Raw genomic sequence first — 16,253 nt, 5'->3', positions numbered from 1 at the left:
AATCAGCTTACGTTTCGTGTACGGTCGGGGACTTTTGATATGTTCACCTCCTAACTAGTCCAAACAAAGTTACGAAATCAAATATTGTGTTCTAAGCATTTTCCTCTGTAATTTTTTTTGAGCATTTGTTGCCTGGCCTAAAATAATTGCAAGGCATTGTGGCTGTCTGTCAATGTGACATGCAGTTGCAAAGAGGTAAATCATTTATCTAAGGTTATCGCATCACGTAAGACCAATGAGGGCTATGAGGTTATCTACTTATTTTTAGTCAAGAAGTATCAATAGTCAATACCTACGCTATATTGAGATTGAACAGAGATTTAAAAGATGCAAAAACAATCCTGTGGCCCTAGTGAAAAAGGGTACAAGTCTCTGGCAGCGCAGGTGTAAAGGGGTGTAAGTTAAGCACATAACACTTATGCCCTTATACACCTAAACTGCCAGAGACTTGTACCCTTTTTCACTAGGGCCACAGTTATCGTATTGTTACATAATATAAACATCAGTACGACAAAGTAACGTCAGTACAAGACGACTGGGTTTAATGAACATTATAGTAGAATAGTTTGTTAGAAGAAAATGCACCACGACGTTATACTATTACGATTGGTAGATGGCCCTTTATGGAAACCCTTCGTGTTTGGTGAAATTAATTGACATGACCAAACATTGAAAATGTAACCAATGGCAACGTTTGCCCGCGTAACCAACATGCCAATCGTTAATGCTCCGTAGCGTAGCGTAGTCATCTCTCTTTATTACTCTTCCATTTTAGTGCGACAGCGACCGTTGCATTTCTTTCGCTACGGAGCGTTAATTGATCGGTATGTTGGCTACACGAGCTGATAAGAAAAAGTCGATTCACCCAAATACACCCGGTATTATTGCGCGTAAACGCAATAAATGAAAAAATACAAACGAAAATGATCAAGGCCTTCAGTGTGGGGGCTGGAAAAAAACCTAAAATTAAAATATTTTCATAAGAAAGTAATTTAATTTGTTTTTAGAGTATTATTGCGTGTATTATTTTTTGTTGATAAGACAAGTACATAGGTACATGGAAAATTTGCAATATGAATTTTATATGAAAGGACTCCAATCGAGAGAATTAATATTGGTGACTAAATTATGTACCCGAGGGGACATTGATAATGCGTGTATTGAAGCACAGTTGTCATTAGTAAAGAATATGAGCTGAAATACTTTAAGAATTTACGCCCAAGAGCAATTAAGGGGTCATTTTGTATATAATTTACGTCCTACATAGGTTCTTATACATACTTATTCAAAATTAGATAGAGTTAGTAAACTGACTTTCGTGGCCGTGTAAGTTTTAGATATATAGACAGATAAATCATTTATTCAACAAAAACACAAATTATTACAGTAACAAAATAAAAATGGCACAAAGGAAAATTGAGACAAAATAGAAATAAAAACACATACAAAATGGAATAATTTTTATAAGTGATGATAGTGAGCAAATTAGCAGATGAACGGCCTGATGAGAAGCGATCTCCGTCGCCCATGGACATAGCAACATTGGACTAGCCACCTATGAACACTGAATAACCGCTTCTTGAAGAACCCCAGGTTGTAATGCAAAGGAGTCAATTTAATGTGAGACACAAACTGTGACGGCTCTTTAACATCATCAGTAATAGAATTTTTCTTTTTTATTCGTTGTAAAGTTAAATAACGAGGTTTTGGAACGATAATCGTTTATACTTATTCATTTAATTTTCTTTTCTCATCGGTTTTGTATTATAAAATTACTTATATTTCTTTTATCAAAAATATGATAAAATATTAATAATACCTAATTCGAAAAATGTGACGTCACACCAGGCAAACCCCTCCCGTTTGCCAAATGTGACCACGTGTGGGAGGGGTCAAAACCTAGAAATTCGTGTGACGTAATTAATGGAAGACCCATAAGTAACAATAAAAAGAGGTTTTTTTAATTGGTCTCTCTGTAACTGGGCAAATCCCAGAACAGTTATAGGACATTTAGTTCTTTAAATATATAAAATACTGTTATATAACATAAATATTATCATAAATATTACAGAAAAAATATAACCAGAACTCTATCTAGATAACTTTTTTTAAACTTATCTAAAAACATTTCCAAATTTAATTTGTAATTTAATACCCTTTGCAGGTGTTTATTATTCTTGAAAATTCTAGAACACACTAAAGGCACCTTTCATATAAAATGAAACCGGTTCACATGATAGAGAAAATTATCCCTGAAAAGCCAACATGCACCGGTTGCGCAAATTAGTTAACCACTTTGCCGATAGATGGCGCTGTACACTATGCTTAGTATACTTCTGGTCAAAAGTCTGAAGAAGAAGAAATTTCTGTTTATACTTACATGAGATAATTGAAAGTTTAGTCGGAAGGTCGGAACCCTAGTGGTTTATTTTTAAACATGATATCGACGATCCCGAGCACACATCCATCTCGTTCACAGTTCACACTCATGCTCAGTGCGAGTGAGAAAAGAACACGAACTTTACGGGGCCTTCAAAAATTATGTTTACCGAAGTCAATCAGCTCAACTCAAGGTGTTTTATACTCAAGTCACAGTGTAAAAAGTAACAGTGGGCCGACGCCTACGACTAAAATAGACTCTATTTTTGAAATCTGCACCCCCAAAAACCTAGAAAACGAAACCCATGACAAGTTTAAAAAAAGTGAGGCGGACATCTTAAAGTCCAAAATCTCTAGTCACAATTTTTTTTTTACTTCCAAGTGTGATTGACATTATGTGCATCTTGGGCGGTATAGGAATTAGAATTACCGTCTATGATACACAATGTACTATTTGCATGGCAGTCTTGTTTTGTAATTCAGAGCTTTTAAATCAAATACAATTTTATTATTCAGTATTTCATACTTTACCTAGTGGATTAGTTTCCGTTTTCTCATTAAATTCATCTAGACACGCGATAGCCAAGTTCAAAAGAAGAGAACGGCCGTGTGTTATATCACGCGAACCATTTAGAGCCTCATTTACGTAACTCAAAATGTATTAAATATAAATTTATGTAATTTAGTTCATTTATTAAGACCCTGAAGGCTAACTAAAACCCCAAAGTTCTAAAAATATGGCTCAAACGGTTATTAAGAACAAGCATCTAACAATCGGGATTTTTCTCACTGACTGACTGACCTAACATAAAAAACCTAAGCCACTTCCATATGACCTAGCAAGTTGAAATTTGGCATCCAGCTGTAATTGTGTGATTGTGAATCTAAGATAAAAAAACAATCTTTTTTTTTACGATTTATTATATTTTCTAAATAACAAGTTTTTATTTACACTCGAAATTGTAATAGCAAAATTGAAATGATTAACATATGAAAATGGGAGCCAAATTCAATATTATGGCATTCATTTAGATTTCAATCTCAAATCTTTTGTCGGCGAAGTCGCCAGCGTCGATAACGATATTGTTAATAATTGAACTTGGCTCCCATTTACACATTTAATTTTATGTTTTTGGTGGGTTAACTACACATTGGCTACTATTTACACACATTATAAATGGGCAACTGACAAATATTTTCGGTTTTTAGACTTACTAGATTTGAAACTTCTAATGTTGAACTTAACAATGTAACAAATTCTCATCCTGATAAATAATTTTAGCAAAAATTCTATTAGAAAGCATGCACATGGTTTGGTCTTGAATTCGATTGTGCTCAAATGCTGAAATACTTTGTTTCCAATGTTGTTTCCAGTAAACGAAGTAAACTTCGACATCAGTTCTGTTTCTAAGCTACGGATATAATCCACAAAATCATCTGGAGGAGCTTGTAATCCTCCGAAGGGATCACGGCTAGTATCATAAGCTCTCAGACGGATGTACACGTTTTTTTCATTTTCTTCGTCTGCATAAGATGACGCGTAAGTTACTATTGTTAAGCAGTCACGTTTGTGAATTTGAACACACCTTTGCAATAAATAGCCGCAGATATAGAAAAATGCATTTTCTTCGGGTATATCGTACTCATTTTTTTCAGACTGAGTTTGAGCTGGACTTTGGTTAGAGACTTGAGTTTGAGGTGTATTTTTGGTAAATTCTACGAATTGTGTTAGTATGTTGTCGAAATCTTCGGTACAGTTTGTAGCGCCAGACAAATTTAGAATCTGACATAGAAAAGTTTTTCGGAATGCCCTGGTGAATTGTAAGCAAGTGGGCTCCCGACAATTTCCACCAGCCTGCCTCACGAGACCAAATAAATTTTCTAAGCAATCATTGTTGACTCTTCGAGTGAGTAAGTAATCGTATCCCTCAGACTTCATATCATTATATAACTGCCGCAGTGAATTTATAGTTACGTCGAAAGCATTTATGAACTTTATGGTATTGGTAACATCACGACCGTTATTTTTATTTTTAACTCTCATATCATTTAATAGATCCTGAGCTTTGTCTAGCAATTCTTCTTGGTTAGTAGTACCCCTATACGGTTTATTGTAGGGTTTCGGCGAGTCAAGGTTGCTTGAATTCAGTAAATCAAAGAGGTTATTCATGGTTTCAATAAAATATATCGTACCATTAGAAACTCTTAGAGAACCTACCAATTCGTAATTTCGTAAAGCAGCGACCACAGAATTGCTGAACACTTGAACGGAAAGTCGAACTTTCTGTTTTTGAAAATTAGGCGGCTTCATGTGCGCATCTGTTAGACGAGGAGCTGATCGTATATCTTTCGTTTTATCTTGTTCATACATGTTTACTACTCGTATGTCCTCACCGAACTGTTTTGCCGTCAAACTCAAAGTTGTAATTTATCAAATTATTTCTAACGCACTTTATTGAGTGAGGAACGTCAAATATGTAGTATATTTTGCGCCCATAAATCTCAAAACATGAGTTATTTTTCGAGATCCCTAATGTTTTTGAAAGTGCCAAAAAATCCGATCCTAAATCTGATACGAAAGCTCGTATATTAAATCCGAGCTGTAGAAAACGTTGGACTGTAGTTGTTATCCATGTTTTCAATTGATCATCAATTTTACTACTGGATATAAAGGAAAAGCCAATAGGTTGTTTCCAATTTGACGTTATACCTCGGAGCATCAAGGTAAAGGCATACCCTGCAGCAACAGGTTTCTGTTGCCCATCTACTTCATGTAATCCTAATATTTTATCTTCCTTCCTTCCCTTAGTATCATAAAATAAATTCAACTTCAGGCTCATTTCATCCATACAAAGCACACATTCTTTTTCAGAAGATGACATGTGCTTCGTAGTAGCTATTAGAACATCCCACGTCTGTTGGTTAACTTTAGGTTCTATAGGAAGGTACATGGAAGCTAAAGTTGATTTGGACGGCAAACAAATTGTCTTCGATAAGAATCGATAAGCGAGCGGGCTTGAGTAGTAAATATTGAGGCAAAACAATTTAAATTCTCTGCTATATCTATTGTTTTTACAGTGTGGTCTTAAATAAATTTGCGCTTTTACGATCGCGCTTAACTTAGGCGATAAAAAATTATCACAGCCTTTCAGAAATTGACTCTCAGTAATCTCTTGACATTTTTCTTCAGTTAATTTTAGCTTTTTGTTTATTTTGGATACCTGGTCTCTGAGTTTTCTTTTCCGGGGGATGTGGGCCGTCAATCTTGCTGGTGTTTGCGAAGTACTATCAATACCTATATATTTAGTTTTATCGGTGGTTTCTGCAAATTGTGATGATGGACCTGCTAATTTATGGCAAGTTTGAGTGGCTTTTGGTTTTAAAATAAGTAGTTTGTCACAGGAACGCAATATTACATCATCTAAAATGTTGACTTCAGGATCAGTCTGTGAATGGGTATGGGCTGTGGTATGGGTTGGTAAAAATAAAGTTGGTATAGCTGTTCTCTTTAGTGTTTTCTTGCTGTACATACGCTTTTCGAAATGCAAACTGCAAATGTGCATATACGTAAGACTCTGGAAACTTCTTTCAAGTAAATCAGGTCTGCTACAAGCTTGCACCCACAATTTGGATCTGAAATGAAAATACAGAGCACTTAAAATGTGTGCTTCTTCCATCTAAACTTTTCTACAGGTGCGATACAAAAATTATAATTTTAGGTTTAAACGTCCATACAATTTTAAAATAATAATAATAATTCAGCCTATATACTTCCCACTGCTGGGCACAGGCCTCCTCTCATGCCAGAGGGCTCGGGCTACAGTCCCCACGCTAGCCCAATTGAATTTCTTCGCAGATGTATGCAGAAAAGCTAGTGGTAAATATCAAATGACATTTCGTACATAAGTCCTGAAAAAACGCATTGGTACGAGCCGGGATTTGAACCCGCGACGTCCGGATTGAAAGTCGGACGTCATATCCACTCGGCTACCACCGCTTCATACAATTTTATTTAAACAAATCAGGTCCGCCATCTGGTGGCAAATGAACGTCCTTTTTATAAATCGGAACCCCGAGAAACCTCGGATATGACACCCATATTGATTTTAAGAAAAAATCATGTTCGTCATCTTGGATTTTAAAAAGGACGTCATTTTCGTAATCAGAATCCCGAGTAACCTCGGAAATGACACCCATATCGATTTTTAAGAAAAATTAATGTCCGCCATCTTGGATTTCAAAATGGACGTCATTTTCGTACTCGGAACCCCGAGTAACCTCGGATATGACACCCATATCGATTTTTAAGAAAAAATAATTACCGCCATCTTGGATTTCAAAATGGATGTCATTTCTGTAATCGGCACCCCGAGGACTCTCAATAATAATAAAAACATCAAATACTACATGATACATATAGAAACAGAAGCAAGAAACAATTTCTTGCTTTTTAGGTAGTCTTAAAACTACTCGTAATTTCTTAAAATAAGCTATAAAACATGTCCGCCATTTTGAATTTAAAATTTAATATCATATGATTGTTGTTTTGTTTACACTAAAACAAACAATTAGTGGTATTTTTGTGGTATTTCAATTTTTACTGGCAAGCGTAACGCTTTTACATCCGCCATTTTGTTTACGTTAGCATGACATGAGAAAATTTATAAATTAGGCACTATAAAATTAAATAATATAAACAATATTCATATTTACCTTTTCATTGAGCGTGACAAATTGATGAAATCGCAGTTCTTTATTTATGGAAGAAGACGACAGGCATTGTCGCACAGCACATGTCGTATGCACCATTTTAATCTTGCACAAATTGATTGATAATTACAAGACACGCGTCAGCGCTCAAAATCATATCCCTGAATACTAACAATGGTGCGTAACTGCGTATGAAACTCAGGGACCGACTCCCGCCCCCCGCTCCTCGCACCCCGCACGATTGCCCTGTCTAGACGCCTTCGTCGACCGACTGTATTTTCTTAGACTGTGCTCTTAAGTATTTGAAGTGTACCTAAAACTTGTCGCCGGCAACCCAAGGGCAGCTAGGTTCCGAACTAGGCTTAAAAATTACCCGATCCCTTTCAGAATCTCGTATCTACTCCACGGTCACTTAAAGATGAACTGTATCACGCAAGGCTTAAGGTTCATTTAGAGTATTTTAGAGTTACTGTGGAGTGAGATACTAGGTTTGGGAAGTTATGTGGCAAAATATGTTTGCCCTTAATCGAGTCGATTCGGCATTAATTGAGGTTGTTGCTAAATTGAGAGGTTTATCAATTGGGTGTTGTTTGTGATAGTGTCTAGCAAAAGGTACCACTTTGTGGATTCTAGTTTCCTAGTTACAGGCAGTTTAGTACTTAAAAAAATTGTACGGAAATTATTTATAATGGTTTTTTGATATAAACAGTTTATTAATAGCGTATACTCGTACTAAATATTTAAAGGTGGATAGGATTCAAGTTGGCGAGGCTATTCTAGGGTCTACATCTACAGGGAATACTTCGTAATCAAATGTTTGCGTAAAACTAGATGTGCAATAACATTATAGTTTGATATTGGAATAGGGTTACGTCATCGTGGCCTATCTTATAACACTCATGGTCAAGTGGGGTAAAATGACACCTCGTGTACGCACTGTTGACTCCGTACATATATACATTGCCTACCTACGTTGTACCTACTTAGCTCATCAACGTACCCATGGTCCTATCCATAGTACTAATTACTTTTTGAAGTACACGACACATTTTAACGAGACTGTACTTAAATAACTTTATAGAATTATGAATAGAAAAAAAACCCGGGTCGAATTTAAAAATATAATTGGCGTTATGGTATGGTATGATTTGAGTACTTAACCCATAATATTATGTGAATACGTATTTAAAAAAAAAAAAAAAAATAAGAAGTTTTCTGATGATCAAGTCTCTACAAAAGAGTTGAAAAGAACACTGATTTATACTTTCACGATTTTTATACAATTATTAAATTATAGAAACGAGACATAATCGCGTATTAAGTTAGCGTCGGAAGTTTTAAACCTTAATACGCGATTAAGTCTATAATGTAATAAGATGAAAAACAGTGTCGAGTCTTACAGCAGAGGACTCAAAGGACTCGAGGCTTATGCAACAATATCCCGTAGGTAATAGAGGTACTTACTGTACAATCGAGAAGGTAAAAGAAATGGAAACACAGAGAAAATGGAAAGAAGAGACTAGTTGCAGACAATTAACAAACTTAAACAAAAAATATTACTTTGCCAATCCGCGAAAAGATAACGTGCTAGTCAAACAGTGCTAACCCGTTATACTTACCTGCGTATTTTGTGAGAACATTACGCAAATAGGTACTCGTAAGTATAACGGGTTAGCACTGATTGACTAACTTGTTTTCTTTTCGCGGATTAGCAAATATTTTTTGTTTTAATTAATATGGATATCCGCAAAGTGCCTGATTCTATTCGTTAGTTGCAGACAGTCGAAGATGATGATCACAGGAGAACCAGGTATCTTTTGAAACTATGTAAGAGCAGTCTGAGACTAATGACGGTTATTATCACTGGTCATAACACTCAACAGACACCTCAAGATAATGGAAATAAATAGAGACGCCTCCTGTCCACACTGTGGTAAGGAGGAAACTAGCTTCCATCTACTAGCAGAATGTATCATGTATTACGCGGCACTGCGATATAATACATTCGGTAGAAACACACTAAAAGAAAACAAACGACTGAAAATCGAACTTAAAGATGTCCTTCTGTTCTGCAGGAAAACAAGAAGATTTGTGGGACGATTGGTATGGAAAAATCTGCAGCTCCAACTACAGGGAATTGGGCTGAATGAACGCAGCATGCGATAGACAGCCCGCCTGTTTTCTGCCGGGCGTCCCTACACTACATCTCTGCTGTACAACCAATGTCAAATTTTGGACTTACTTAGTTAGAACTAGGTATGAGTTAATAGCTATTAAATATGCTGCAATATCTCCATTGAAGATCAGGAAACGCACATTACAATTCACTTAAAACTCATAAGTGCGGAAGCGGCTCTTTGATGTATATTTTATTCAATTCTTTTAAGTAATTCGGAGCCTTAAGTCCACGCACTGTTTACGCGATTTGAGGCCCACATGTCTATTAATAAAGGCTACAACGGTACGTAAAACGAATGTGACTTTAGTCATTTACCTTCTATTTAGAAAATATCAGTGACACAATCAGGCACGTGTTAAGACAAACCTGTCCGTTGTTGCATTTACGAGAAACAATTACTTAAGTAATTAGTAGTTAATTAAAGTACAATAATTGAGCGAGCCAGTTTAATTTTTAACCGATTGCTGTTGCGTAGGGTTAACATGGGGTTAGCAAATGATGAGACACTTACAAAAAAGGGGTTAGCAATATGCTTTATTTACCTATAGCAAGGGTCTCGAAACTTGTTGTGCAGAGTGCCACGTCCACTTCCCCAGCCCTTTTACCGCATTCTTTCTGTGGGCCGATTTTTGAATTTCTAATATTGCACGATTTCGTGTGGCTCCCTTCAATATATACTAATTGGCATTTCAATTCAAATAATAGAATTGAAAACGAGTGGTCAATACCACTACCATATACCACTTGTGTTTCAAAAATATCAACTATTCGGTGAACTGTTTTCCTTTCCACAGATTTTCGAGTGACGAAATCGAGCGTTCGAAATTCGGCCCCCTACGGGCCAAAAGTAAATGAGGGGGGAACTCTACTTGATGTAGTGTTTCTACTTGAAATACGAGTAACACAAGTCCTAATATTTTCATAAAATGTGTCATAGTCAGGGCCCGTACATTTCATATTGCCGTTGACGGAAAAATGAAGTCACGCTACATTAGTATGATTCCAATTAGGTAATATATATGTTTTTATTCATTGAGAAACAAACAGTCATTCAATAACATTAATCAGTAGATTAAGCAGTAAATAGATCTATAGTTTCCTTAATTTACATATCAATAATGGGATCGGTTTGTTCATGCATTTGTAAAAAAGTTAATGCTGTTAAATGCAAAATTTAATTGTTTTTACCTAAAGGCATTACAAGTATTGCAACGCAACCTTTTGGGCTCCAATATGCAACCATTTTAGGCGTCGCGCCATTCAAAAGGTCATTTACATTACATTAACTTTATAGCACCTTGATAGTCTTGATACTGTTGACAGCGCCATCTATCGAAATACCACAAAACAAACGAAAATTGTTACTTTCCAAGCAACATAAACAAGTACGTAAATCCATTCAAAATGAAATCTCACATCTTTCAATGAAGGTGGATTTTGGCTTAGCATAAAATAACAAGTTAAGAGATTGCGTAACTAACCGGGCTGCGAATTAAACGATGAATGGAGCAAGGAGGTCAATGTTGATTACTGAAATCGATCACTGCTGTCATCTCTATGCGTGCTGTCATGTCATGATCACAGCTGACGGACCTTGGCCCTCATACGGATAAAAAAGCTTGCACTGATGTCACGCCCATAGCATTTTTAGGTCTGTGGTCACGTCAGATCTATGGTTATGCCTGCGTGACATTTGTTAATTGTTTATTTAATTAGTACAGTCAGCATGAAATAGATAGTGACAGCCAACGTAGCCAAATATATCGTAACACACCTTTCTAACCATACATTTTTTTTTGCCAAAAATTTAATTTTTGGTACAAGCTTTTATCGCTGACTCTAATACCACAGGCAACCACGGACGCAGATGTAAACCTTCATCCAGACAACTAATACTCATCGAAGCAATTCTAACAACCACAAATACAATTAGGGTGCGTTGTTTTATCACAGAGTTCATATGACCACCTCCTGTCTCCATCAACAAATCAGCTCGAGGGTACCATAATATTGCATTGTATCCCGACTTACATTTCTACCTATACAAATTTTCACGCTTCATCAGTAACAGGGAAGTGGGTCAAATTTAACTTGCAAGATTTGACTTGACCAATTTAGAAAAAAAGGTAATTTTAAGACTGAAAAATGTCAGCTTAGGTGTCAAAATAACGTACCAACAATGTACCACTGCATGACCTTATTGTCCTAACAATAAAGTTGTATTTGGTTTGTTTTGAACATCCCGACGACTTAGATATTTTCTGCTGCTTACTTTCTCAAGAAATAGATGTGGAAAAAACTCTAATGTGATTTAAAATGTGTAAGTACTTATTGAGGACCAAATTTTCATACTATTATTGCTATTTTAAGTCTGGATTTTTTACACAATTAAAGTTTCCCAGTGCCGCCAAGTAAACGCTACTGTCACGCATTAAGCTACTATTCAGTTCAAATCATGTGATTATTCCGCATGCGGTAAAATAATTCAAACATTTCTAATAAAATTTATAATTTTATTTACATACCTAAGTATTAATAATACATAAACGTACTATTTACATGTGTACACAAGGGTTAGTTTGATAACTGTTATCAATTATCATTTTACGTCTGTACCCCTTTCAGTGACCCTCACACGATGTGGTGAGAAAAACAAGATAATGTATTGAGACATTAAGTATTATTGCAACAAGATAAGGTTTATTTTGGCGATAATTGTTTATAACATAGTTCACTATAGATAGGGTTGCCATACGTCCCGGGGCTACGCGATACTTAAATACGGAGACTTAGTCCCAGTCCCTTTAGTATATTACGGGACCGTCACCGTGCCTTACCCGCCCGCCCGTACTTAAGTATCGCGTCCCGTATTTTTACTCGTACCGTTTTTGTCCCGTATATCAATACTGCTGTAGAATATTATAAATGATCACAATTATCTCTGTTTAACCACATTGTTTCTATACCTATGTGAGATTAAGCTATGAGATGGCATAACGCGTAACACTATTTTTACCAATAATTATGGCAACCCTAACTATACTAGAGTAGGGTTGCCATCCGTCCGGGCTTCCCCGGATTTGTCCTAGTTTAGAGGGCATCCGGGGAGCGTCCGGGGAGTTTACAAATTAAAAGTCTTAGGCCGCCCGCGACACACGCACAACCTGTTGGCAAGTCCGGGTTCTGGACTCTAAAATCCGCGGTTTTCACGCGTCTTGTCCTGGTTTCCAAATTTTAGAGATGGCAACCCTATATTAGAGCATTATGTGGCTGAAACTAAGATTCAACCAAACACTTTCATCCATTAAATAATTCATTTCATCACATATTTTTACTAGCTTTTTTAAAAATGGTCGTAACAATTACAAATAATTCACGTAAAATTATTGATGTACAGTAGGCGCTCGATAATCCGGCAACCGATTTTTTCCCTCTATGCCGGATTGTCGGAACTGCCGGATTATCGAATTTGTATGGAAGTAAAAGCTTGTCATTTTGTCAAAGCGACGCTGCGAAACAAGCAAAAGCAAAACAAACACGTGGCTTCACTATTAAGGATAGGCCCGGACTGCCGAGCGAGAGAAACTACTCGAACCCGCTCAGTAGTCCGGCGTTCAGCTGTGTAAAATGCCGGATTATAGAGCGGGCTACCTGATTCCCAAAATGCCGGACTACTGAGCGTGCCGGATTGGCGAGCGCCGGATTATCGAGCGCCTACTGTACTTAATTCGACAATATGAATATCACCCAACATGACTAGGATATTATACATTTTACAACCTTGTCAAAATAACATAAATCATAAGCTCATAATATAGGTAGTAGATCCTTAAAAGAATTGCCTTCCAGTTTGAAAGTTGTACACCTTAGGTACCTCTAGGCCAGGGGTCGGCAAACCACGGTTCACGCGCCGCATGCGGCTATTTCCAGGTACGATTGCGGCTCTTCAAGCAACTAAAAAAATGTACATCTTCTGATCTCTTAAACCACTGAAAACATTCTCATTGACATTCCTAAAACTGGCGATTTCTACTGCGGTTGGGTCTTTTCAAGAGTTTGCCGATCTCTGCCCTAGGCAACCATGACTTAAAATATAGTATGTTCATGTAATGTCAGGGTCACAGAAAAAATAAAACTTTTTCTTATCTGTGGTTGTTCGAGGTCATAAATATTACAAAAATTTGACCTTGATAATAACCATGGTTCCACCTTCATTGCAGGATATTGTGCTCTTGAACTTTTTCATCTGCAATAAATATTATCATTTGAACAAAACGTTTGTATGGTAATTGACGACATACGTAATTAATTAATTCAAAACTGGTAATGTTAAGTCACGATTTCATAATGATGAACATTATGAAATCGTTACTTAACATGTCAATACATTATTTGTTTAAGATAAATATTGCTCTAAAAAAACTCAGCAGGGATTCCCGTTTTTTTTTTATAACGATAGGGAGGCGTTTGACCACGATCTCAACTGATGATTTTGATTTTTTCAGATTTTGTGTTTTGATAAGTAAGATCCACTGCGGCGCACGGCACGTACTCAAGATATGCAAAGCCAAAAAGAGCTTCATTCCATAAATGATAAAAATATAGGAGACATACCAGCGCCATCTAGTGAAGTAAAGAACGCCAACGAAAACTAGTGCATTCCAGACATAATTATGTTACTTGAATGTGACGATTGTATGGCGGCAGGTTTATATTTTGTGTCTCTTAGGGGCTAGTTCCACTTGCACCAACTACAATCAATGGACTGATCAACATCATTCAGCGGAGAACTATGAAACTTTCCGTATAATAAAATTTTGCGATAGTTTTAACAGCAACAGGCGGTTCTGATTCTTAATATAAAATAAATTAATACATCAACCTAAATTACCCCAAATTTTCCCATCCTGTGGCCCCGGAGCAGGGCCAAACCTCTGCAAGAGCTGCCACACTCCCGCCCCCAGGTTCTCCATACTCGCTGCTACTCTGTTCTGAGCCTCTGCCATCTGTGCTAGACTGTCTGCTATTTTAAAGAGACCGTCGGCCTTAAGTCTGTCTACTTCTATGCGGGATTCTTCTATTCTTTCTAGAGTTTCTTTTGCAGAGTTTATTGAACTGTCTGATGAACCTAAAAAAAAGAAAAGAAAAAAGTTAAGTGGTTGAGTATGAGAAAATTTATATTACAATTTTTTAAACTGGCTATCAGGTTATGATTTTGTATTGAAATGACTTCAGTGAAATTCCAGTCTTTGATAGACTTCATTAGAGATTAGGAACATTTGTTTCATTAGGTTATGGGCCCAGTTTAATTTAAAATAAAAATGAATTCTGATATTTTATACTATTAAAAATTTAATATTCAAGAGAGCTTAGCATATACCAGGAACCAGTGGTCCATTACATTTAACAATAAGTCCAAACATGAGATAAAATTTAAGTAATTTGAACCTTATGCAATTCTATTTTAAGTTCTAATTTCTTCCATTTTATATCTCAAGTTATCAACTTCTTCCTGCCGTGTACTGAAATAACTCAAGCTAAAGTTCCTTTACTGTTGCTGTTTTCAAGTGTGTGCCTCCAGGTAGTATGAGGGTGACCTGTTGACTAATTACTGGGTACAGAAGTTCTACTTGCACCATAAGTTGTTATGTGATGGCCTAATGGGCCTATGGTGAATGTATAATATTGAAATTATTACTTACTACTCCTTCTTCTTTTTAGTTTTATTTTCTTTCCTTTAATTTTTGACTCTTTTTTGGCTTCTCGGGTTAAGCTTAAAGGGTTTGCTTTTGCCATGAGCAGATCTTTGATATTGTACCCAAGGATATTGCACAGCCTGGTTTCCAGTGAAGTGAGTTCTATTTCTGCTCCAGTTGCTGCTGTGGTTTCATTATTTCTCATTGCTCTTACTTTGTTGTTTAGTCGGGCTTTGTAATCTGTATAGAACTGAAAACATAACATGGTATGTTTACCATAGACATCACGTTTAACTTTTTTTTTTGTAAAAGTTGTTAGAAAAACTTTTTTGTTTAAAAACTTGAAGTCTGCAAACAATTTTATAACAATTATTATCAAACAAAAGAAAATACATGGTTCTGTTAAATTGAGAAATAGGTATATCAAGTTTTTACCTTAGCCCATTCCCTGCCATTTCTAAATGAAGATCCGACATTTTCAACATTTAAAATGTCCGCGCACTCTGCCCATAATTTTTTAGACAACGCGCGCCCTTCCTTGGATCGCAATCGGCCGAGCGCCAGATTTCTATTCTTCTCTAAAAACTCCAACAACAATTTCATTTGACGCAACGACACAGTTTTTTTCAGAGTTCGCTCCATGTCTAATAAAGGAACTTGTAAAAAACTGCAGCAGGATAGAGACTGTAAAGCTCGGTTTTTCCAATTTATGAATAGGACACAACTTTATATCACGGAATTGTAAATTAAAGAATAATTAAGAATATCTAAATTCAATTTTAACACTATTTAAGGGTAAAATATAACTAAAAATAGTCGTAAGCAATAGTTTTAATTGCGTTTTACTTAACGCTGTCATATCGTTGACGTTCATTTCGTTTGGCGTTTCTACTTTTTTGTAGTTACTGACGTAGAATGCTCCAATTTCTGCCAATTACATTTTATTATTTCTATCAGAGTTCATGAAGTTTGTAAAAGTTTTTATTTAAGCTTAATGTATTACGACTGCGTTTTCAATTTTATTTTGAATAGCGCTTTATTTCATTCTTGCATGACAGTGACATCTATCGGTGATGAATTAAACAATTATATAATTGATGGTTAATTGCGTTTTTGTATTAATTACAGGATTTGCATTAATTTTATTATTGCGTCAGATTAATTAAGTTTTAAGGAACAAGATATTAATAGTGTTAAAATGGCAAAATACTGCACGTTTGTACTTTGTACTGGACCAGGCATGACCGTTGGGGAGAAATGACCGAACGGCAAAGGCTTATGTATCTTTC

The 16,253-nt window shown here is 36.2% G+C and overlaps 2 protein-coding genes across 3 annotated transcripts; both read right to left on the bottom strand.

Moving 5' to 3' along the window:
* Positions 1 to 4,769: 4,769 nt before the first annotated feature.
* Positions 4,770 to 7,267, bottom strand: LOC133517572 (uncharacterized). Its single transcript, XM_061850890.1, has 2 exons — positions 7,093 to 7,267; positions 4,770 to 6,012 (listed from the first exon to the last, which is right to left on the bottom strand). Exons 1-2 carry the CDS (start codon positions 7,098 to 7,100, stop codon positions 4,770 to 4,772), a joined length of 1,251 nt encoding a protein of 416 aa, XP_061706874.1. The 5' UTR covers positions 7,101 to 7,267.
* Positions 7,268 to 11,760: 4,493 nt separating this feature from the next.
* LOC133517571 (uncharacterized) lies at positions 11,761 to 16,175 on the bottom strand. Of its 2 annotated transcripts, none has more exons than XM_061850889.1 (4): positions 15,400 to 16,175; positions 14,974 to 15,214; positions 14,160 to 14,396; positions 11,761 to 13,514 (listed from the first exon to the last, which is right to left on the bottom strand). In XM_061850889.1, exons 1-4 carry the CDS (start codon positions 15,604 to 15,606, stop codon positions 13,480 to 13,482), a joined length of 720 nt encoding a protein of 239 aa, XP_061706873.1. In that variant the 5' UTR covers positions 15,607 to 16,175; the 3' UTR covers positions 11,761 to 13,479. The 2 variants fall into 2 exon arrangements, with proteins under 2 accessions (XP_061706873.1, XP_061706872.1); XM_061850888.1 differs by having other exon boundaries at positions 14,971 to 15,214; positions 15,400 to 16,164.
* Between the last annotated feature and the right edge of the window lie 78 nt (positions 16,176 to 16,253).

The sequence above is a fragment of the Cydia pomonella genome, chromosome 5, assembly GCF_033807575.1.
Source record: "Cydia pomonella isolate Wapato2018A chromosome 5, ilCydPomo1, whole genome shotgun sequence".
Taxonomy (NCBI): Eukaryota; Metazoa; Arthropoda; class Insecta; order Lepidoptera; family Tortricidae; genus Cydia; species Cydia pomonella.
This window is presented reverse-complemented; position numbering and strand designations above follow the sequence as displayed.